The sequence below is a fragment of the Chiloscyllium punctatum genome, chromosome 27 (genome assembly GCF_047496795.1).
Source record: "Chiloscyllium punctatum isolate Juve2018m chromosome 27, sChiPun1.3, whole genome shotgun sequence".
NCBI lineage: Eukaryota > Metazoa > Chordata > Chondrichthyes > Orectolobiformes > Hemiscylliidae > Chiloscyllium > Chiloscyllium punctatum.
The window spans coordinates 10882963-10907815 of record NC_092765.1 but is presented as its reverse complement, the minus strand read 5'-3'; the positions used below and the strand labels follow the sequence as shown (position 1 = coordinate 10907815).

Here is a 24853-nt window from a genome sequence, read left to right as displayed (position 1 = left end):
TCAATCCACATATGTGAACTATTTTGCATCAGTTCTCTTTTCCACTTTCAAAAAGCCTCAAAACTCACATTTTTAATTTGTATTGCTGCCTGTTCATTTCATCCTGTCTTCTCTCCTCAACATCTGCTCTCTAAATTCTGTTTGGATTGGGGGATTGTGATATATTAATGTAAAGTCATTTTAAAGCAATGAAGTTATGTTTTGCAGAAAAGTACTACTATGAATCACTAGGGAAGCACACTAAAAACCAAAGTGCACTCTTCCAGAGTCATCACAAAAGTTAATTTTAAAATGTATGCAACATTTCTTAATGCATCTTGTTTTCAGATCCAGTTAAATAGAGAGCAGGATTTTATTTTTAACAATTGCTAGAATTACTATTTATTACAAGTAATTAAGTTTCAGCTACGGGTAAACAGTTGTAAACTGTCAGCTTATAACACTACGAGTTAAAACTCTAAACCTTTACATACACACAGAGAAAGAAAATGGGCAGAGGGAAAAACTGGAAAGACAGTTCAATGGTCTTTGTTTCCAGGCTCTGTTGTTGAGATGATCTTTATGATTCTTCTATGGCCAGTACACTGCTTCAAATGTTTTACTTGGACACTTGCATTGGCTGCGTTGCATATGGTGGCCAGTTCCCTTATTAAAAACTCTATGACTTATCAGTTAAATGTTACAGCTTATAACAATTGTTGCAGGAAAGATAAACTTGTTACTTTCAGGTTTGGGTGAATTTTGACACCAGAGAACAGAGGGACCACTCCCCAGCAAGAGAAGGATTATCACTTCTCTCTCTGTAACTGGCTCCCAGTTCCAAGTTCATCAGTCACTTGGGAACCAATCACACCATTGTTGACAAGCAAAAGATTTCAGTCATTGATAACTGGTCACTACTAGTCCATAGATAAATCAAGTTCTTAATTCTAGCCAGATCTGCATCAATACAGCCCCTTGGCTTTAAAAACTTCAGGAATTCAAAAGTTTTTTCAAACAATTGGTTCTGATGCTTACCATGGGTGTCAGACTACTTGCTTTTAAAATTGCAGCCACTTTTCAAACATTAGTTTTAAAATAGCACTATCTCATTTCAGATCATAATTTTGTAAAAGGCACAAAACAAAAAGACATAGTCTTAACTGCCTTCATCTTTAGGGAAATTTTCAAAAGTATGTTTCATTACAAAACAGGTGATACATAAACACAAGACTTTCATTTGTTTAATCTTTCTCCCTTCTTATACAACTTAAAACAGTTGTAGCATTTTATAAACATTTAACTTACTCCAACATTTTACTGGATATAATTTATCTTTTCTAGTGGCATCAGTATTTTTTACTTTAACTTGTTGCAACTAAGACTCTACCTGAATTGTATGGCATTAGATTTCCAAACTTTTTATTCAAGGTCAGTGTATTTTGATCAGTATAAATGAGCATTTCCTTATTTCCATGTCAGATATAAATTTCAAAGCACTGCACAGTAAACACCAATTCCAACTTCTTGCTTTCCACAGGACAATACATCAATTGACATTGGTTTGAACTCATAGAGAAGTACCCCATTGGCCTCTCTATTCATGACTCATCATTTTGTAAGAAGACAGCATCCACTCCCAAATCACTAGCATTAATTGACATTCTGAAAATATCAGGGATGGCTAATTTTGCTCCTTTTATTTAGATTACCATCTAGTTTCTCAAATCCGGCTTAGCATTCTGCTGACCACTTTTGCTTTAACAAATTTGTTAAAAGCACAGTTATCCTACTGGAATTATGAACAAATTTCTGATAAAGTCCACATATTCCTCAAAATGTCCTGATTTCTCATTTCTTTTTACAATGAGATAATCCTATTAAAGCCTTCACTTTTTCTGTTCTTGGCCAGAAAGTAGGTGGGACCAAAACAGTGAATGCTTTTAAAAAGAAGTTAGATACAGGTTTTAGGATTAGAGAGATAAAAGATTATGGGGAGAAAATAGGAACAGGAAGCTGAGGTGGATGATCAGGCAGGATCATACGAGTGGTAGTTCAGGCATAATTCTCACCTAGCCATGGCATACAGTTGAAAACCATTGCAGTAGTTTTTAGGATCTGGACTTCAGGATTATACTTGAGCACTTAATCCAAAGGAATGTAGGTCAATAGTAGCTTCCGTTCAATGCAATCTTAAACAGAAAGATTTTTTTTCCAATCTGAAGTCAGGGCATTCATGGTGCTGACTAAGACAAAAGTTAAATCATCTTAAATAGGTTTTATGAAAAATACAGTTGAGGTTTAAGCGAACTTCACTGGATGCTATTTACTAATAATACTAAAATTGTGCCTGATGATGCCTTCCAGATCTGATCCTGAAGGTGGATGAGGATGCTTCCTCAAGCAATGCTCAGACTTCCACATTCCCATTGTACACTGGTAATCCTAGCATCGATGTGATTGCCTTTCTTGGGCTGCATGAGTTTCTAGCCATGAAAGATAAGCTAGTGTTAAACTAATCTACATGAAACTGAACTACGATAATATGGAATAATCCAAACTCAGGAGCAGTAATTCCCAGATTAAGGAGTACTTGCAACTTGTTCCAGTCTTTGATCACCATTCACTTTGGAAAGAATGCCAGATGATTAATACAATGTTTAGCAAAGAGGAAATAAGAGCTCAGAAAGAGTCAGGTCTCTCCAGTTTTTTGAATTACACAGTTAGAATGGTTGGTTTTATTTACAAGTAAGGATGGTTCTAGTTCAGTCCCTAGATAGGACCATAACTTGAAGATTAAGATGTAGAACCACTTTGGGTTAAGGCAGGAAATGGTAAAGGATAAATTGACATTTGTGAAAATAGTTCATAAGCCATTTAACAGTAGTTACAAGGTCAGAGTAATTAGAAAGAAATAAATGGAGAAAATAAGAAATATATGGTAATAATCAGGGGGAGCTTATTTACATGTAAATTGGAAGATCATTAGTAAAAGGTCATTTAGAAGCTTAGCTTATAGAGTGCCTTCAGGACAATTTCTGAAAACAATACGTTCAAGAGCCAACTAGGGAACAATCTTTCTGACACCTGGTAATGTACTAAGAGATAGAATTAATTATTAACTTCTTACTGAAGAAGTCTGCAGATGACAGCAATTACAGCACAATAGAATTTAATGTTAGGTTGAAAGTGAAAAGTGTTTTAAGCTTAAATAAAGGTAACTATAAGGGTATGAAGGTTGATCTAGCTAAGGTGAACCTGCACCATTTAATAATTCTCAGCCAAGATTCATCGAAGTGAGAAACAAAGGCTTTTTAAGAAGATTGCATCATGGCTAAATAAGGAAATTAAGGATAGTAGCCAGGGAAAGGGTTGGCTCACTCAAGGACAAAGTAGGGAATCTATGTGTGGAGCCAGAAGAGGTAGGTAAGGTCCAATACCAATATTTTGTGTCAGCATTCATAAAAGAGAAGGAATTGGTGGAGGATGATCTCGGGGAAGGGAGTATTGAATTCAAAGTTTGTGAGAAGATTTGTAGCTCGGGTGCCCATTGTTGTGGTTCTGTTCGCCGAGCTTGGAATTTGTGTTGCAGACGTTTCGTCCCCTGTCTACGTGACATCCTCAGTGCTTGGGAGCCTCCTGTGAAGCGCTTCTGTGATGTTTCCTCCGGCATTTATAGTGGCTTGTCTCTGCCGCTTCCGGTTGTCAGTTCCAGCTGTCCACTGCAGTGGCTGGTATATTGGGTCCAGGTCGATGTGCTTATTGATTGAATCTGTGGATGAGTGCCATGCCTCTAGGAATTCTCTGGCTGTTCTCTGTTTGGCTTGTCCTATAATAGTAGTGTTGTCCCAGTCGAACTCATGTTGCTTGTCATCCGCATGTGTGGCTACTAAGGATAGCTGGTCACGTCGTTTCGTGGCTAGTTGGTGTTCATGGATACGGATCGTTAGCTGTCTTCCTGTTTGTCCTATGTAGCGTTTTGTGCAGTCCTTGCATGGGATTTTGTACACTACGTTGGTTTTTCTCGTGAGCTAACCCGAGAATGCAACTTTAAAAAAAAAGGTTTTTGTGATTTACACATGAAAGAAGTGAAACTATCACTGTATTCTAACAGATAAAAGGCTTAACAGACAATCAATTCTTCAATGTATAATTTCAGTTACATCACACTGCAAATTTTTGCTATAAATTCTGTGTTACGATGAGTCCTCCACTATCACCTGATGAAGGAGCGTTGCTCCGAAAGCTAGGTGCTTCCAATTAAACCTGTTGGACTATAACCTGGTGTTGTGTGATTTTAACTTTGTACACCCCAGTCCAACACTGGCATCTCCCAATCATTTCTCATGCTGGGTATCGAGTCCTTTGTCCTGGTGAGTTGTTGTCTGAGAGTGGCTGTTGGTTTGTGTGCTGTTATGAGTCCTAGTGGTCATAGTAGTCTGGCTGTCAGTTCAGAAATGTTCTTGATGTATGGTAGTGTGGCTAGTCCTTTGGGTTGTGGCATGTCCTTAGGCATCTGTTGATGAAATTGCGGGGGTATCCATTTTTGGCGAATACATTGTATAGGTGTTCTTCTTCCTCTTTTTGCAGTTCTGGTGTACTACAGTGTGTTGTGGCCCTTTTGAACAGTGTCTTGATGCAACTTCTTTTGTGTGTAATGGGGTGGTTGCTTTCGTGGTTCAGGTCTTGGTCTGTGTGTGTGACTTTCCTGTATACCTTTGTGGTGAATTCTCCGTTCGGTGTTCTCTGTACCATCACATCTAGGAATGGGAGTTGATTGTCCTTTTCTTCCTCTCTAGTGAATCGGATTCCTGTGAGTGTGGCATTGATGATCCGGTGTGTGTTTTCTATTTCTGTGTTTTTAATGATTGCAAAGGTGTCATCTACATATCTGACCCAGCATTTGGGTTGAATTTGCGGTAAGACTGTTTGTTCTAATCTTTGCATTACAGCTTCTGCGATGAGTCCAGAGATGGGTGAGCCCATGGGTGTGCCGTTGATTTGTTCATATATTTGGTTGTTGAATGTGAAGTGTGTTGTGAGGCACAGGTCCAGTAGCTTAAGTATGCAGTACCTGTGCCTCAAACAGAGAACAGCCAGGGAATTCCTGGAGGCATGGCACTCATCCACAGATTCTATCAACAAACACATCGACCTGGACCCAATATACCGACCACTGCAGCGGACAGCTGGAACTGACAACCGGAAGCAGCAGAGACAAACCACTATAAATGCCGGAGGAAACATCACAGAAGCACTTCACAGGAGGCTCCCAAGCACTGAGGATGTCACCTAGACAGGGGACGAAACATCTGCAACACAAATTCCCAGCTCGGCGAACAGAACCACAACAGGGAGTATTGAATTTCTAAGCCATATTGCTAGTAAAAAGGAAGAGCTGTTGTGCATCCTAAAAAGTATTAAGGTGGATAAGTTCCCGGATCCTGATGGGATCTATCCCAGAATGTTAAGGGAGACAAGAGAACAAATTGCTGTAACACTGACAGACATCTTTGTATCCTGTTTGGCCATTTTGGCAAGAAGAATAGAAAAGCACTAAACTATTAAATGGAAATAGATTTCATAGTTTAGTGGTAGAATCTCTGGTATATGAATCACAGAAACATTATATACAGGTTAACAAATCTCTTTCAGGAAAGGAAACCTGTCATTGTTAAATGATATGGCTTACATGCGACTCCAGGGCCATAACAATGTGGTTGATTCTCAACTGCCTTCTGAAATAGCCAAACAAACCACCCATTTTGAATCAATTTCTAGGAAGTCTCAACACAGAAACAAAACCGGACAGACCATCTGGCATTGGCCGAGACACCAGAAATGACCACAGCAAAAACAATCTAGTTGACCCTACAAAATGCTCTTTACTAACATCTCATGGCTAGTTGATTTGATTTTGATTTGATTTATTGTAGTCACACGTACCTAACAACAGTGAAGAGCTTTGTTTTGTGAGCAGTACTGGTCCATCATTGCAAACAAGGAAATACAGGTCATAGGGTGCCTCAGACTAGTCAAGCAACAGCCCGACATAGCCATACTCATGGAATTGTATCTGAGAAACAATGTCCTAAACACCACCATCAACATTCCTGGTTATCTCCTGTTGCACTGGCAGGACATGGTGGCACATTACTATGTTGTTGGGTATGAGTTGTACTGGGATTCCTCAACATTGACTGGATCTCATAAGACATAGGAGCAGAAATTAGGTCATTCAGCCCATCGCATCTGCTCTGCCATTCAATCATGGCTGATAAGTTTCTCAACCTCCTTTTCCCTGTAGCCCTTGATCCCCTTGACAATCAACAACCGATCTACCTCAGTCGTAAATATACCCAATAATCTGGCCTCCACAGCTTTTTGTGGATATGAATTCCATAGATTCACCACTCTCTGGCTGAAGATGTTTCTCCTTATTTCTGTTGTAAAAGGTCTTCCCTCTATTCTGGGATATCAAAGCAATTACAGAAACATGGCTCAGGAATGGACAGGACTGGCAGCTTGAAGTCCCAAGATACAAATGCTACAGGAAGGATAGAAAGGGAGGCAAGAGAGGAGGGGAAGTGGCATTTTTGATAAAGGATAGCAATGCAGCTGTACTGATGGAGGATATTCCCGGAAATACATCCAGGGAAGTTAATTAGGTGGAACTGAGAAATAAGAAAGGGATGATCACCTAATTGGGATTGTATTATAGACCCCCCTAATAGTCAGAGGGAAATTGAGAAACAAATTTGTAAGGAGATCTCAGTTATCTATAAGAATAATAGGGCGGTTATGGTAGGGGATTTTAACTTTCCAAACATAGACTGGGACTGCCATAGTGTTAAAGGTTTAGGTGGAGGGGAATTTCTTAAGTGTGCACAAGACAATTTTCTGATTCAGTATGTGGATGTACCTACTAGAGAAGGTGCAAAACTTGAACTAGTCTTGGGAAATAAGGCAGGGCAGGTGACTGAGGTGTCAGTGGGGGAGCACTTTGGGGCCAGAGACCATAATTCTATTCATTTTAAAATAGTGATGGAAAAGGATAGACCAGATCTAAAAGTTGAAGCTCTAAATTGGAGAAAGGCCAATTTTGACGGTATTGGGCAAGAGCATTCGAATGCTGATTGGAGGCAGATGTTCGCAGGTAAAGGGATGGCTGGAAAATCGGAAGCCTTCAGAAATGAGATAACAAGAATCCAGAGAAAGTATATTCCTGTCAGGATGAAAGGGAAGGCTGGTGGGTGTAGGGAATGCTGGATGACTGAAGAAATTGAGGGTTTGGTTAAGAAAAAGAAGGAAGCATATGTCATGTATAGACAGGATAGATTGAGTGAATCCTTAGATGAGTATAAAGAAAGTAGGAGGGAAATCAGGAGGGCAAAATGGGACATGAGATAGCTTTGGCAAATAGAATTAAGGAGAATCCAAAGGGGTTTTACAAATATATTAAAGGACAAAAGGGTAACTAGGGAGAGAATAGGCCCCTCAAAGATCAGCAAGGCGGCCTTTGTGTGGAGCCACAGAAAATGGGGGAGATACTAAATGAATATTTTGCATCAGTATTTACTGTGGAAAAGGATATGGAAGATATAGACTGAAGGGAAATAGATAGTGACATCTTACAAAATGTCCAGATTACAGAGGAGGAAGTGCTGGATGTCTTGAAACGGTTAAAAGTGGATAAATCCCCAAGACCTGATTAGGTGTACCCAAGAACTCTGTGGGTAGCTAGAAAAGTGATTGCTGGGCCTCTTGCTGAGATATTTGTATCATCGATAGTCACAGGTGAGGTGCCGGAAGACTGGAGGTTGGCAAACGTGGTGTCACTGTTTAAGAAGGGTGGTAAAGACAAGCCAGGGAACTATAGACCGGTGAGCCTGACCTCAGTGGTGGGCAAGTTGTTGGAGGGAATCCTGAGGGACAGGATGTACATGTATTTGGAAAGGCAAGGACTGATTCGGGATAGTCAACATGGTTTTGTGTGTGGGAATCATGTCTCACAGACTTGATTGAGTTTTTTGAAGAATTAACAAAGAAGATTGATGAGGGCAGAATAGTAGATGTAATCTATATGGACTTCAGTAAGACGTTCGACAAGGTTCCCCATGGGAACAAGGTTGATTCCCTTGATTAGCAAGGTTAAATCTCATGGAATACAGGGAGAACTCGCCATTTGGATACAGAACTGGCTCAAAAGTAGAAGACAGAGGGTGGTGGTGGAGGGTTGTTTTTCAGACTGGAGGCCTGTGACCAATAGTGTGCCACAAGGATCGGTGCTGGGTCCACTACTTTTCATCATTTATATAAATAATTTGGATGTGAGCACACAGGTATAGTTAGTAAGTTTGCAGATGACACCAAAATTGGAGGTGTAGTGGACAGCGAAGAGGGTTACCTCAGATTACAACAGGATCTTGACCAGATGTGCCAATGGGCTGAGATGTGGCAGATGGAGTTTAATTCAGATAAATGCAAGGTGCTGCATTTTGGGAAAGTAAATCTTAGCAGGACTTATACACTTAATGGTAAGGTCCTAGGGAGTGTTGCTGAACAAAGAGACCTTGGAGTGCAGGTTCATAACTCTTTGAAAGTGGAGTCGCAGGTAGATAGGATAGTGAAGAAGGCGTTTCGTATGCTTTCTTTTATTGGTCAGAGCATTGAGTACAGGAGTTGGGAGGTCATGTTGTGGCTGTACAGGACATTGGTTAGGCCATTGTTGGAATATTGCATGCAATTCTGGCCTCCTTCCTATTGGAAAGATGTTATGAAACTTGAAAGGGTTCAGAAAAGATTTACAAGGATGTTGCTAGGGATGGAGGATCTGAGCTACAGGGAGAGGCTGAACAGGCTGGGGCTGTTTTCCCTGGAGCGTTGGAGGCTGAGGGGTGACCTTCTAGAGGTTCACAAAATTATAAGGGGCATGGATAGGATAAATAGACAAAGTCTTTTCCCTGGGGTTGGGGACTCCAGAACTAGAGGGCATAGGTTTAAGGTGAGAGGGGAAAGATATAAAAGAGACCTAAGGGCAACCTTTTCACACAGAGTGTAGTACTGTATGGAATGAGCTGCCAGAGGATGTGGTGGACTCTGGTACAATTGCAACATTTAAGAGGCATTTGGATGGGTATATGAATAGGAAGGGTTTGGAGGGATATGGGCCGGGTGCTGGCAGGTGAGACTAGATTGGGTTGGGATATCTGGTCGGCATGGATGGGTTGGACCGAAGGGTCTGTTTCCGTGACTCTCTATGACTCTGTGACTCTATAACTTTCAAAAGCTGATTGGGTCCAGATGTTCGTAGGTAAAGGGACGGCTGGAAAATGCACTGCCTTCAGAAATTAGATAATGAGAGTCCAGAGGAAGTATATTCCTGTCAGGGTGAAAGCAAAGACTATCAAGATTAGAGTGGTGCTGGAAAAGCACAGCAGGTCAGGCAGCATCTGAGGAACAGGAAAATCAATGAAAAGCCCTTCATCAGGAAAAAAGGGCTTTTGCCCAAAACATCTATTTTCTTGCTCCTCGGATGCTGCCTGAACTGCTATGCCTTTTCAGCACCACTTTAACCTTGACTCTAATCTCCAGCATCTGCAGTATCTACCTCCGCCAGATAGGAAAGGCTGGTATATGTAGAGAATGCTGGATGACTAAAGAAATTGAGGTTTGGTTAAGAAAAAGAAAAAAGCATATATCAGGTATAGACAGGATAGATCGAGTGAATCCTGAGAAGAGTAAAAAATTGTAGGAGTATACTCAAGAGGGAAATCAGGAGTACAAAAAGGGGGCATGAAATGGTTTTGGCAAATAGGGTTAATGAGAATCCAAAGGGTTTTTACAAATACATTAAGTACAAAAGGGTAATTAGAGAGAGAATAGGGCCCTCAAAGATCAGCAAGGCAGCCTTTGTGTGGAGCCGCAGGAGATGTGGGAGATACTAAACAGGTATTTTGCATCAGTATTTACTGTGGAAAAGGACATGGAAGAATAGAATGTAGGAGAATAGATGGTGACATCTTGCAAAATGTCCATATTACAGAGGAGGAAGTTCTGGATGTCTAGAAATGCATAAAAGTGGATAAATCCCCAGGACCTGATCAGGTGTACCCTAGAATTCTGTGGGAAGCGAGGGAAGTGATTGGTGGGCCTTTTACTGAGATATTTGCATCATTGATAGTCACAGGTGATGTGCTGGAAGACTGGAGGTTGCTAACATGGTGCCACTGTTTAAGAAAGGTGGTAAGGACAAGGCAGGGAACTATAGACCAGTGAGCCCGATGTCAGTGGTGGGCAAGTTGTTGGAGGGAATCTGGAGGGACAGGATGTACATGCATTTGGAAAGGCAAGGACTGATTTTGGATTGTCAATGTTGGGTTGGGATATCTGGTCTGCATGGACAAGTTGTACTGAAGGATCTGTTTCCGCGCTGTACATCTCTATGTATCTGTGACTCTGCTCTAAGGCTGTGCCCTCGGGTCCTAACCTCTCCTATCAATGGAAACATCTTCCCAACATCTACACTGTTCAGGCCATTCAGTATTCTGTATGTTTCAAGTCAATCCCCCCCACCACCCCTCATCCTTCTAAACTCCATAGAGTATAGATCCAGGGTCCTCAAATGTTCTTCATATGTAAAGCTTTTCATTCCTGGCACCATTCTAGTGATCCTCCTTTGGACATGCTCCAGGGCCATTACATCCTTCCTGAGATATTGGGCCCAAAACTGCGCACAATACTCCAAAAGTGGCCTAACCAGAGCCTTATAGAGCCTCAGAAGTATATCCCTGCTTTTATATTCAAGTCCTCTCAAAATAAATGCCATCATTGCATTTGCCTCCCTAACTACTGACTCAACCTGCAAGTTTACCTTGAGAGAATCTGGGGAAGAACTCCCAAGTCTCTTTGCACTTGAGACTTCTGAATTTTCTCCCCTATTAGAAAATAGTTCAAACCTCTGTTCTTCCTAGCAAAGTGCCCGACCTCATACTTCCCCACGTTGTACTCTATCTGCCAGTTCCTTGCCCACTCTCCTAACCTGTCCAAATCCTCTGCAGCCTCCCTACCACCTCAATGCTATCTGTCCCCCTACCTATCTTTGTATCATCTGCAAACTTAGCAAGACTCATTAAGTCTCATGGCACATGTTAAACATGGATAAGGAGACCTGTTGCTGATTATCATGTACCATCCTCCTCTAGTGGTCTCCAGCATTACTGATACTAGTCTTCAGCCAAATTGATTCACTCTAGGTGATATCAAGAAATGGTTGGAGGCACTGAACGTTGCAAATGCTTAGGTCCCTGACAACATTCCAATCGTACCGAAAACTTGAGCTCCAGACCTTTTGATACTTAACATGTACACCTATTTTACATCTCTATCTCTCCTTTCCCACCATTCATAGTCTCCTTGTCTTTTTCTCTGGGTGTCCTTATCATCTGTAGCACTCGTTCCTACTGCCTCTTTTTCAACAGCTTAAAAATATCATTTTCTATTCCTATTCTATTCTGAAGTTTTTTGAAACTTGAAACATTACTCTGTTTCTCCAAAGATGCTACCAGATCTACTGAGTTACTCAAGCAATTTTTGTTTTATTTCACATTTCCATTATCTACAGTCTTTTGTTTTTATAAGAGTAAGTAGAATTCTTCACCAACCCCTTTAGTTTGTGTGACCGGGAATGTTAATAAAGGGGTAGTATGTGTGGCTACTGAAGATAAAATGAAAGTTCCAATACTTTCAGCTTTAGAAAATGGTCATAATAATTTTTAAAGCAGCAACAAACAGTGAGCCAGATGAGATTTGCAAAGTTGTAGAAAACAAGAAAATCTGCACTTCAGCAAAGTCTTTCAGTAGTACTAAAGCATAATAATGATATTCTACTTTTGAATGAGAGTCGAGAAAATGTAGAAAGCTCATGTTCCCAGCATACTGTCAGAAACAGAAATAATCAATTTTGAAATTCTTCTTTTATTGTCTTCTCATCTAAAATGTTTTGCAATAACAACAGATGTGGTTTCAACCATCTTGACAGCAAATCTTCCAGTGCCAAAAGCAATCCCTGAAGGGACTTTTGTTAATGATTTGCAGATCTGATATGAGACTTGAAAAGTGAATTTATACTCTGCAGTCTTCCTGATGATCCACTCCTCTCTTTATCCTAGACTTGAGTATATGGCATAAGAACCTTAAGATGTCGAAAAGTGTGGCACTGGAAAAGCACAGCAGGTCAGGCAGCATCCAAGGAGCAAAAGAGTCAATTATTCGGGCATAAGCTCTTCATTGGGACCCTGCTTATGTCCAGAACTTTGAGTCTCCTGCTCCTCGGATGCTGCTTGACCTGCTGCGCTTTCCAGTGCCACACTTTGACATCTGATCTACAGTCCTCACTTTCTCTGAGCCTCAAGATGTACCCACTTCTGGTCACCCAGTCATTGGAAGGATATTATCAAGTTGAAGAAGTTTCAGAAGATATTTACAAGGATGTTGCCTGGTATAGAAAGTTTGAGTTATAAAGAAATGGTGGATAGGCTGGCACTTTTTTCACTGGAGCATAGCAGGTTGAGAGCTAACCTAATAGAAATTTATAAATTAATGAGAGATATAGACAGAGTTGATGGTAATTGTCTTTTCTCAAAGATGGGGAAATTCAAGACTGTGAATGTGAGAGGAGACATTTAAAAAAGACATAGGAGGCTTTTTATTTACACAGAGGATGGTTCACATATGGAATGAACTTCCTGAGAAAGTGGAGGATGTGGGTACAATTACAATGTTTAAGAGACATTTGGATGGATAAATGAATAGGATAGGAGCCAGGAGCAGGCAGTTTGGGATTCTGTTCGGCAAGGTCTGTTTCCATGCTGCATGACTCTATTACTCTATGTCATTATACTGTTACGAAAGTTAAATGTTGATATATCTCAGCTGTTCCTGGATGGTGCAACTTCATTATTCATTGGTCTTTTGTTGTCAAATGATGTTTTTCAACAGAAGATATGCAAGAAAGAAACTAATTGGTGCCCAGTCAAGATGAACTGTACCCTCTCAATGAACACCCACTTCATACTGATGTGGCAGGCTGCTGGCAACAAATCTTTTAAACCATAGGATTTGAAGTGATGTTATTAATCAACTAATGTAATTTCAGCTGCTGAAAGTAGTTTCAGGCCAATCTTCAGCCATTGCCTTCCTACATCATTTCAAATGACCATTGCAGGGAAATTCTTACAGAACATATATCTCTGAACAACAGACTTCAGAAGGAGATGGTGGATTAGAAATACATTCAGTTAAATTGAAATACTTTAGTGAAATGTTTCAATTGAAAGTATGCAGAAAATAGTTTCTATTGATGATGTTGCAAACTTAGAAAATAATGGAAGAGATGTAGGCTTGGAGTTTAATGAACATTGGGTATGTGCCTCTGGGGTATGCTGTGATGTACCTATGAGTTCAGTGGTCACATGACAGAAGACTGCTGGAAGACTGAAGCTGGTGCAAGTGAGATCATTGAGCTCAACTGCATTATTTTCATGCATGTATTATGAATAAACATTAGCATCATCAAGTCATAGAGATGAATAGTCCAATTCGTCCATGCTGACCAGATATCCTAAATTAGTTTAGTCCCATTTGCCAGCACTCAACCCATATCTCTCTTAACTCTTCTTATTCATACAGAGGAACCTTGATTATCCGAATATCAATTATCTGAATATCGGATTATCTGAAGGAAATCTCGAGGTTTCCACCAGTGATCGCGTCTTTTGTTTACAGTTATTAAACAGGCACTGTCTCCAAATAACTGACCACCAGCACTCTTTCTCTCCCCCACCCCCTCCCCCCCCGCCGCCCACATTTCCCTGGAGTTCTACACAGGGGTGTACTCTAAACCTACCTTCCCCAGATAATCTCTCCAACCTTGTCCTGTACAGGGTAAAGGTCAAACCTGTCAAAATGTTGCAGTAAAAATTTGTGTGTGTGCGTGTGTGTTATTTGGAGACTTACCCCACAAAAGCAGCAGCAACAGCGGCAGCAGGAGTCTTGTTGCTAGTGTACAGTCTGGCTGCCCTGGAGAGTGGGCAGGGGCAGGGTGCGATGTTGGATGGGGTTGGAGGGGTGGTTGGGGGGCAGTGTTGGACTTGGTTGGGGGGGGGTCGGTGTTGGACTTGGTTAGGGGGGGGGTCGGTGTTGGACTGGGTTGGGGGCGGGTGGGGAGCAGTGTTGGACAGGGTTGGGGACGGGCGGGCAGGGATGAGCCCCAGAGGAAAGGCACTTCGTTAATTCACTGAATAATCGATTATCCGAGTGAAATAGTGCCCACCCATCTCGTTCGGTTAATCGAGGTTCCTCTGTATAATCATCCAGATGCCTTTTAAACATTCTAATTGTACCAGCCTCCACCACTTCCTCCAGCAGTTCATTCTGTACATGCACCACCCTTTGCGTGAAAACTTTGCCCCTTAGGTCCCTTTTAAATCTTTCCCCTCTCACTCTAAGCCTATGACCTTTAGTCTGGACATCCCCACTCCAGGGAAATGACCTTGTCTATTTACCCTATCCATGCTTGTCATGCATTGTTTAAATAAGTCTAGAAATCTGACCTGAGCTTCCATGAAGTACAGAAGAACCCATACTAAATAAGAACACCGGCCTCTAACGAGCTGATAAGTGACATTCTCTGATGGGAAGTATGTAAGATTCTAAAATTGCTGGAGAAACTCAGCAGGTCTGGCAACATCTGTGGAGAGAAAGTCTGCTGACAACATCTTCAGAATTATACTGAACAATAATTCTGTTTTGTTCTGCAGATGCTACCAGATCTGCTCAGATTTCCAGCAATTTCTGTTTCTGATTTCCAGCATCTGCAGTTCTTTGTTTTATTTTATCATAACTGTTTGAAATTGCCAGATAAAGATTCAGGAACTAGGACAAGAACTAAATGAAAGGAATTGTATGTTAATAATAAGTAGCAATCTTACCCTAGCGCACTGTACAAGAAAACCTTGAACAACAAAGTTACCTTTAACAATCAATGCTGCAAAGTTAGACACTCCTGATCCACTTTCAGACTGAATCACACAACGATACAGGTCCTGGTTTTGCTTTGTCAACTGTTGTAGATGAAAGGTTGCAATTAATATTGTAGGTTTGATGCGTTCTGGCTGTGCTGATGGATTGATTACGCCTCCGTGCTGTCTCTGTTCGTGAAATCAATACAGTAATGTTAAAATATAACAGCAATTTAGGGAGAAAATGTGCAAAACATTTAATCAGGTGGTCACTCAAACAGCACAACTTGTTCCAACGTACAGTAGTTGTGACTTTGCACCGACATAAATCGTACAGCGTATTTTGGACATGATGACATTCAAAGCACAATTAGTGGAGGGTGGTAAACCTCACAGTAGTTTTACAACACATCAAATAACTTCATCCGGACTCCATATTATGGAGGAAAAGTTTCCATTGATACTCTGGGATTTTTTTTTAAAGTACAGTTTCATGCTACTACCAGTGTGGCAATCTTTGTTGTGATGCTAGAGTTGAAGTAGAAGCAGAAATAATTTGACTGTCATTGCATCAGGACCTCAACATGAAACTCGTCCCACCGTGGAAACTCCCAACTACAGTTCTTGTGTGGCTTTCTGTCATTGCAAATTTAGGTCAGAGTGAGAAGGTGTGAACTGATTAATTAGAAGCAGTATAAGTATCAGCTGTGACTCAGTCAGTAGCACTGTCCCAGCCCCCAACATGAGCACAGCAGGCCCACCTCCTGACACAAGCACAATGCTCATCTTAAGTTTCAGACCCCAGTTATTAGGCTGAAGCCCCCTTCCAGAGTTTTGAGAAAAGTCTAGATCTGTTATTGATCTTTTTTCTGACATTAAACCAATGACTCATATGCTATTTTGGGTATAAATTAAAGATCCAAGAAACTACTTTGTCGAAAAACAGGGATTTTTCCATTCTATTCTGACCAGTATTTATCACTCTCCAACATAATAAAAACCAATGATTTAGTCACTATCACATTGTAGTATGGGTACGTGTAAATTGGCTGTTGCAATTTCTGCATCGCACGCTAAAATACTATATATAAAATACTACACATCTCTTGAAAGCAGTATGATGTGTGTCTGTATGGTGATCAACAGAATGAATTAATCTTTTCTTTATCTGTTCACCAAGCGAGTTTCAAATGGTATGAGCTCAAAACTGCTTTGTACTTGTTGACAATTATGTAATCGCTATTTAATTGTGTGAGGTAGGCAGAATTTAAAAGCCTGTTGAAAGAATATAAGCTTAGAAGATCTGATACTCAAATTAAGCAGGTCTGTAAAGCTATACAGCAATGTAGATAATTAACCAATCGATTCTGTTCATTTTCAGATCCAAGAGGCATAGTCATTTCATGATGGGGAGGGGAGCCTTTCTTATTTAACTCTAGGGGACCTGTAAGTCAATGACCTAATGGGCTCCAAGGTCATAACTTTTTCTGTCTTGTTGGAGAAATTTTGTGTTTGGCAAATGTGAGGTACCTATATTACCTGCTCTTTCAGCAACAGCTGACCTGCTGAATTTTTTTAGCACTTTCTATTTTTATTAAATCTGAATGTTATCCAAGTCTTCTGCATTTAGACATGGACTACTTCAGTAGTACTAACTGAGTCTGTTAATTACAACTGAAATAAGTGTCTTTCACAGGGGCTGGTGAATGGATAAAATGGTGCAGTTGTTGTTTAATTTTTCGAGAGTTTGAAATGATCCTCTAAATGTGTAAAAACTGTAATCTTACATTTTGAAGAATAATGGTTTGAAAAGCAGAAATGTTTTGTTTCATGCAATTTAGCTGTTAGAGGTGTTAACTCAATGACTGCTTGACAATTAGTTGATGTTTTAATCTTTCTCTGTGATCTATAATTGGTCTGGAGATTGAAGGGATGCCAAAGATAAACTTCAGTTATTAAAGTTGATTGATGTAAAACAAACTTACTTACCTGCAAGAAAAGACTTTGTGGCTGAGTAATTTGTCCACGTGCAGTACAATGAAAAGTTACATTCTGCCCAGAGTTTATCTCCATATCTCTGAGTGGCTGAAAGTGGGAGGTGTTAGCTACAAACAGAAATAGAAACTGATCATTCATGCTTTCACTGAAAGCTTTTGCATGACAATTAGGACAGTAGCTAAAATATGTGTTAAGTTTAGAATTGGATAATTGTAATAATTTTCTGGGCATTTCTATCTAAATCTAAACCAAACAACATAATAGAATCTTTCATTCTTTCTTCTGTACATTAAATTCTCATCAACATCAAAGCAGATATTAAAACTGAAGCATAATATTCCTTATATAGTTTGGTTGATAAACACAGTTTTATGAAATTCAGAGGTGTACTGTACCTTTAAGAGAGAGTGAAAGCTGGCACAGACCTGGAAAGGCACTGAGTGTGCTGAAAAATTAAAAAATGTGACATTTGATTTTGAAACGAATACCTGGAGCTGAGTTGCTGTGATTTACAACAAATTTGAATTTGGCCAAACCGTTTAAATTATGCCACAAGATACTAAAATCCAATTGAATTTGAATTTTACTGTTTTGATGACACCAAGCCGATGAGATGGTCCGATGTTTTGGGGTATAAAAATCAAATCATTTAAGCAGTTTGCCAGAGCGCCCGCAGAATCACTCTCTGAAATGTACTCTCATATGAAATCTGTGAAGCAGAAGACTGAAGAAAAAAAGACAGAAACATAAAGAAGAATTGACTTTGAATTTTTTGTAAAGCTTTATCAGGTTTTCCTGGATCAGTATATTGTTTTAGAGTGGGAGGTAGGTAAATTGATCAGACAAAAGAGGTGTACAGTGTGGATTGTTGTTGTTCAATTTTTTTTGGACTTAAAGAATAAATTGTTAATTGCTTTTCTTTAAATAGTGGGATTTGGTAGTTTTTTTTTTGTCACCCGTAATTTAACAGATTGCAATGCAAGGTGAGCTTTCTGTGTGTCTGGTTTAAATTAGCAGAAGGATTTAGTCCCTGTTGTAACAGTTTAGGGTCTCACGTCTGTGATATGGACAGGCTTAGACAGATCCAGTCTGAGATTTAGATAGATTTGAATATATTTGGGGTAAAAGAAAAGCCCAGTAGATTTAAACACTTGCCATTTAGGGTCCTAGATCTTTAAATAAAACATGGGTGAGACAACTAGCTTAATTTTGGTTACTTGTGGTTGGTTCATTTAAATGTGAGAGAAATGGCTCTTAAAATTGCCAAAGAGGTCCTGGGATTTGAAGATGATTCCCAAATTTGCCAAGCAAGTTCAGAAAGAAAAGACCATACTCTTACAGTTAGCAAAGAGGTTAGAATTGGCTTTAACCAAGGACAAAAGTAAAGCAGAAATTGTAAGGGAATTACTCAAATAATTGGGTGTGTCTGAGAAACAGACCAGTGTAGTAGAGGTAGAAAAACTTAAGTTACAATTGAGGAAAATGGAGTGAGACGTTAAACAAAGGGAGAGAGAGAGAAGAGAGAGATGAAAAGAGAAAGAGAGAAGGTTTTTAGCTGAGCAAAGAGAGAGAGAAAAAGAGAGAGAATTTGAATTTGAGAAATTGCAACTTAGTTAGCAAAGTCAAGTTAACAGGATTGGGATTAAAAAGGAAGGTATTGATACATACAAATATGTCAAAACTCTGCCACATTTTGATGAGAAAGATGTCAAAACCTTCTTTATTTAATTTGAAAAATTGGCTAGACAGATGGAGTGGTCCAACGACTAGTGGGTAATGCTAGTTCAGACTCAACTGGTAGGCAAAGCTCGTGAGGTATTTGCTGTGCTGTGAGATGAGGGGTAACGAGATTATGAAGAGGTTAAACAGGCTATTTTAAGTGCTTATGAATTGGCACCAGAAGCATATAGATAGTGGTTCAGAAACATAAAGAAGGAAGCAGGTCATATTTACATTGAGTTTGAAAGAATTAAACATTGTCATTTTGATCGATAGGTGCTTGCCTTAAAATAGATAAGACCTGTGAGGCTCTAAGCGAGATTATTCTGCTGCAGGAGTTTAAAAACTCGCTTCCAGAGATGATAAGAATTCACGTGGAGGAACAAAAGTTCAGGAAGTGAGAAGAGTAGCAGAGTTAGTAGATGAATACACATTAGTGCATAAGACAAGCTGCCGGCAAGAATTTCATCCTGTGAGGGATAGAAGTTGGGAGAAGGGGAGATCCTACACTACAAAACAAAGTAAAAAAACTTGTGATAAACAGGTTAAAAAGAATCCCATGAGGGTGGAAAGGAGGCAAAAGGCCTCAGGTGTTTCCACTGTGGTAAAGTGGGACACAAAGTGACAGCGCTGGTTGTTAAAGAAAAGATGTGGTAAAAGAAACTAAGCCAGTGGCATTAGTAAAAGTTGTAAAGGAAACCCCAAGAAGAGCCGAGGAGCTGCAGCAGAGTACATAGCCTAGGCGCGGGCTAAATATGCAGTTAGTGTCTGATCCCTATAAAGAATTCATCTCCGTGGGTAATGTTTACTCAGAAAGAACAGGGGAGAAGGGCAAGAAGTTATAATTTTGAGTGATACAGGATCCAACCAGTTTCTAATAGTAAGAGATGAACAAATTTGCACTCTTTTTGACCTGTCACTCGAGAGAGTGGTAATTTGTGGGATAGTTGTATAGAAATTTAGCGTTCCCCTATGGAAGATCAAGTTGGAGTGCCAACTCAAGACTGGGAAAGGTACAGCGGGAGTATTGACAGAATGACAGTTCCAGGAATCCACTTTGCTCTTGGGAATGATTTACAGGGTCCAAGGTGGGAGTAACATCCCTTGTTGTGGAAAAGCACAAGGAAGACCAGGAAACTGAAGAGTTAAAAGAAAAATATCCTGGTATTTTCCCAGACTGTGTAGTAACAAGATCCTACTATCATAAATCACAGCACAAAGTAAAAACTAAAGAGAGAGATGAAGGAGTTGAGGTTCAGTTAGCGCACACCCTGTTTGATGTAATGGTGCAGGAAAAACCTGAACAGGCAGAGGGTCAGACAGAAGTGTTTAGTCCTGAAAGGCTGAGGGACTTGCAACAGCAGGACAAAATAATAAGATATATATATTGATGTGTACTCTGAAAAGGAGGCAGAGAATACTCCTGAGGGTTATTATCTGAAAGATAGAATCCTAAGACGAAGATGGAGCCCATGGCACATTAGTGCAGAGGAGAAATGGGCCTAAAGTGCATCAGATTGTGTTGCCAGGTAGCACATGAACTACTTGTAGGAGGTCACCTAGGGGCACAGAAGACTCAGGCTAAGGTACAAAAACATTTCTATTGGTCTGGAATCCACAAGGATGTGGTTAACTTTTGCCGTATATGTCAGACATGACAAATGGTAGGTCAGCCACAGGCAGTGATAAAACCAGCACCTTTGTTGCCAATTCCTGCATTTGAAGAACCTTTCACGCAGGTTATAATTGATTGTGTAGATCCCGGATGAGCCCCTAAACTGTTATGACACGGGGTAAACCTTTCTGTTAATTTAAACAAGATGTACACAAAAGCTCACCTCATATCGCAATCTGTTAAATTATGAGTGACAAAGAACCAACAAATCTTACTATTTAAAGAAAACAAATTAACAATTTATTCTTTAACTCAAAGTAAAAAAAATTAAACAACTATCCACACTGTAAACCTCCTTTGATCAATTAATCTACCTCCCACTCAACAACAATTGAATGATCCAAGAAAATCTATCCAATAAAGATTCACAAAAATTCAAATTTCAAAACTAGTCAGCTATGTCAATTCTCCTGTATATTTTTATCTTTTCTTCTTCAATTTTCTGCTCCATAAATTTTATATGAAAAGGTACCTTTCAGAGAGCGGTTCTACAGGCGCAGTCTGTTGGCGCAGAGCTTTTTGCTGCTCTGGCTAACTGCTCAAATTGTCTAATTTTTATACCCCAAAATATCAGACAGTTTCATTGGCTTGATGTCATCAAAACAATAAAATTCAAATTCGATTGGATTTTGTTTTATCTTAAGGCATAATTTAAGCTGGCCAAATTTATATTTGTTGTGTATCATTGCAACTCAGTTCCAGCTATTTGTTTCACAACCAAATGTTACGTTTTAAAATTTTTCAGTACCCTCTGTGCCTTTCTAGATCTGTGTGAGCTTTCGCTCTCTCTTAAAGGTACAGTTCACCTCTAAAACTTCATAGCAGCAGTTAGTCTACCCCTAATCCATAGCTGTTGCACACATCATACTCTCAATTCAAATTTGCTTTCTTCACCAGGAGTTCCATAGAGTCAAAATAAGAGGGGAATTCATCTTTAATTTTTTTTTGTTTAGTTGAGGATTGTTTTCTTTGCTCATGAAGGAGCATTTAAAAGAGTTAGAATTTTGATACTTGCACAATGTCTCAACTATATATCTAACCAGGAATTTGCCCATTTTCACATGAACAGCAATGAAACTTGGTCAATTGCAATTAAAATCGATATATTCCCAGTTGCATGAACTTCAAGCTAGAGAGTTCTTGAGAAATAGCTTAACTTAACAGAGCTAAGGTGAAAGCAAAAGCATTGAAATCAAACTGGTAGGCATTTGTGGAAGAAAAACAATAGTATGGAGAAAATAAAGGGATTTAAGAATAAATAAATAGATGTACTTAAAATGTTGATACAAAATATATGGCACATTATAGTTCCTGCGCCAAAAAGATTCTATGACTGTGATTCCTATGGACCAAAAAATAATTGTGTGGCATTTCATTGAGTCATCCACGGGTTAGAAAAATCTCAAGAACAATGCTCGATTTGGGTGGACAGCCAAAATTGTCAGGGTAGCAAATTTAAGCAATGGCTCTTGCTTCATTATCAAATGGCAGAGTAAACAAAAACTGATCAATTAACGTCACAAATAATGGGCAACAGTCCTTGGGCAATATTCAATATGACTACCAGCTTGAGTTCAACACATTGAGGATAGGAGAGGACAACGGCAAAGATTCACATCCTCTGAGTGAAGGGACTTATTATCTCACTCCTAAATAATTAGTACATTATCCTGAGACTATGCCTCAGTGTTTTAGATTCCTTAACCACAGAAACAATCACTTAGCATCTACTCTATTCAAGTCTTTTCAAAATCTTGTATGTTTCACCTCTAATTCTTCTAATATCCAGAGAATATAACCCAAAATTATTCTGTCTTTCCTCTTTAGACAATGCCCTTCATCCCAGGGATAAATTCAGTAAATTGTTGCTCTTCTGCGTTTGATACAAATGTCTTCTTAAAGATGGAGATCAGTGCTGCACATAGAATTCCAGAAACCAACCCCAATTTATGTGTATCTCTATCATTGTCAGTTATACTTTTGCTGCCAGCTAATTATGCTATGATTCCTCTTCTACTCATTTCAGGAGTCTGGTGATCAAATACTATTGGGGTCTAAGCTGTCAATTGTCGAGTGAAAGGCAACTTTCCCTTAGAATATTATAAACAGCACATAGGAAGCACTTCTTCTGACTTTAGTCTACTTTATATGTCCTCCTTTAACTCCATCACATTCACCAAAAGTAGCAGAATCCATATTTCTGTTACTATCTTCCTGAAGTACCTCAGATGAGGAAACTATGGGCCATATCTCCAAGTTTGTAGATTACACAAAGCTGGGTGAGAAGGTATGCTTTGAAGAGGATGCAGAGAAGTTTCAGTGTGGTCTGGACAAGTTAATGGAAAAATACATGGCAGATGCAGTACAATTTGGATAAATGTGAGGTTATCCACACTGGTACCAAAAGCAGGAAGGCAGATTATCTGAATGACAATAGATTGGAAAGAGGGGAAGTATATTTTGACTATATTGAGTTACATGGTAAATCTATAGGAACAGATTCAAGAATGCTGAGTGCTTTTCACAGCAGTACCTGCAGTCTCAAATTTGTATTAATCTTTGCATAATTCTTCTAAAAACTGTGGGCAGTTTGACAAGTATCCTGATTTTTAATTGGACAGCAGAGGGAAATCTGCATTGAATTTTGTTCTCATTGTAAGCCCTCAGCAAAAAGTGACATGCTATGAATCAAGTAGGTAAAGCCAATTCTAACACAGGAACAGGAGTAGTCCCTCAAACCTGGTTCATCATTCAATTAGGTCATGATTTATCAGCAAGTGCTTAATGATGTTCAGTGAAATTGCCTGATGTATCCTTTTCCACAAACATATCCATCATTTGAGTTGAAAATGGAAGACTTCTACAAGCAATAGAAGAAGAAAGATTAAGACCACAACATGCAAACAAATGAGCAGAAGCCCTTTCCTGAGGCAGATTGCTACTTAATTGTATCTCACCATCTGTATCTATTTAACTTGGTTCTGATTTGGAGGATCTGATGTTGGACTGGGGTGGGCAAAGTTAATATCAGGTCAGGCAGCATCAAAGGAACAGGAGAATCGATGTTTCGGGCATAAGCCCTTCTTCAGGAATCAGGCTTATGCCCGAAACGTCGATTCTCTTGTTCCTTTGATGCTGCCTGACCTGCTGCACTTTTCCAGCAACACATTTTTAAGCTCTGATCTCCAGCATCTGCAGTCCTCATTTTCTCAAAGTTAATATCACACAACATCAGGTTTTCGTCCAACAGGTTTATTTGGAGGCACTAGCTTTTGAAGCATCCTGCTTTCTTGCATTTCTGCAGAATCTTAATGACTGTGTCGATATGCACGATCTTCTTAGAGATCGTCTCCACTTTGAGCCGCAGTTAGTGGTCTCAATGGTAGTCATGACTAAGAGGAGCTGGTGTTGGACTGGGGTGGACGCCAACTTTGAACACTAATTTCAAAAGCACCTGCCTCCAATTAAACCTTTTGGACTATAACCTGGTGTTGTGTGATTTTTAACTTGGTTCTGTAACTCTCTAGAACTGTCACCTAACAAATATCTGCCAATCTAAGATTGGTTTGTTGAGATTTGGTGATTGCAAAGATTTCAATTTCATCAAAGTTTGCTGAGGTACTTCAGGAAGATAGTAACAGAAATATGGATTCTGCTACTTTTGGTGAATGTGATGGAGTTAGAGGTGGACATATAAAGTAGATCAAAGTCAGAAGAAGATGCAAGGCTATGAAACGAATTGTAGATGAAGGTAAGGATAAACCTGGGCTGGACAGCCTAATGTGACAACAACTGACATCTTTATCCATTGAGCCATGGGGAGCCAATGACTTTCCTTTTCTATGATCAGTGCTACTTACTACTTGGGTTGTCACCTTTTATTAGGATCAGAACTGCAGAAGAAGGATAAGGAGAGAGATATCTCCAGGGTTGGAGTTCTGATGATCTTGTTACTGCAATATGCAACAAACATTAGGATAATTAGATAATCTGGTAAGATACCATGTTTTGAAAAGGTGTAATTTTTAGGGGGCATTCTCTAACCAGGCAGCCCTGATGGGAAACCACGGAGACCAAACACTAGGTAAGAAGTAACAAGTCCAAAAGCTCCAAATTTATCTGTCATAGACCCATCAACCAAACTCATCCATACCAATCAGGTTTCATAAACTGAACTAGTCCTAGTTCCCTATTTTTGTGCATATCCCTCTAAATCCTTCCTATTCAAATGTCTTTAAATGTTGCAATTGTACTTGCCTCTACCACTTCCTTTGGCAGCTGGATAAAAAGACCCAATCACTCGCATAGAAAATTTATATGCAAAGCTGGCTGTGGGGCTGTCCTTCACAAAGCTGCATATGAGCCATGCATACTTAGAATTGTGATTAGATGAGGATTCCCAAAAGTATGCTACAATTAATACCCATACAGGTTTGTACCAATTTACGAGACTGCCATTTGG

The 24853-nt window shown here is 39.7% G+C and overlaps 1 protein-coding gene across 1 annotated transcript in view; it reads right to left on the bottom strand.

Annotated features, from left to right (window-relative positions):
• LOC140453410 (receptor-type tyrosine-protein phosphatase U-like) overlaps nt 1–24853 on the bottom strand; it is a 476064-nt gene that overhangs the window by 277687 nt on the left and 173524 nt on the right. The window contains exons 9-10 of the mRNA XM_072548057.1: nt 16989–17104; nt 15011–15188 (exon numbers count right to left, since the gene is read on the bottom strand). Coding sequence (XP_072404158.1) covers nt 15011–15188; nt 16989–17104 — 294 coding nt within the window. The remainder of the gene's footprint in view (nt 1–15010; nt 15189–16988; nt 17105–24853) is intronic.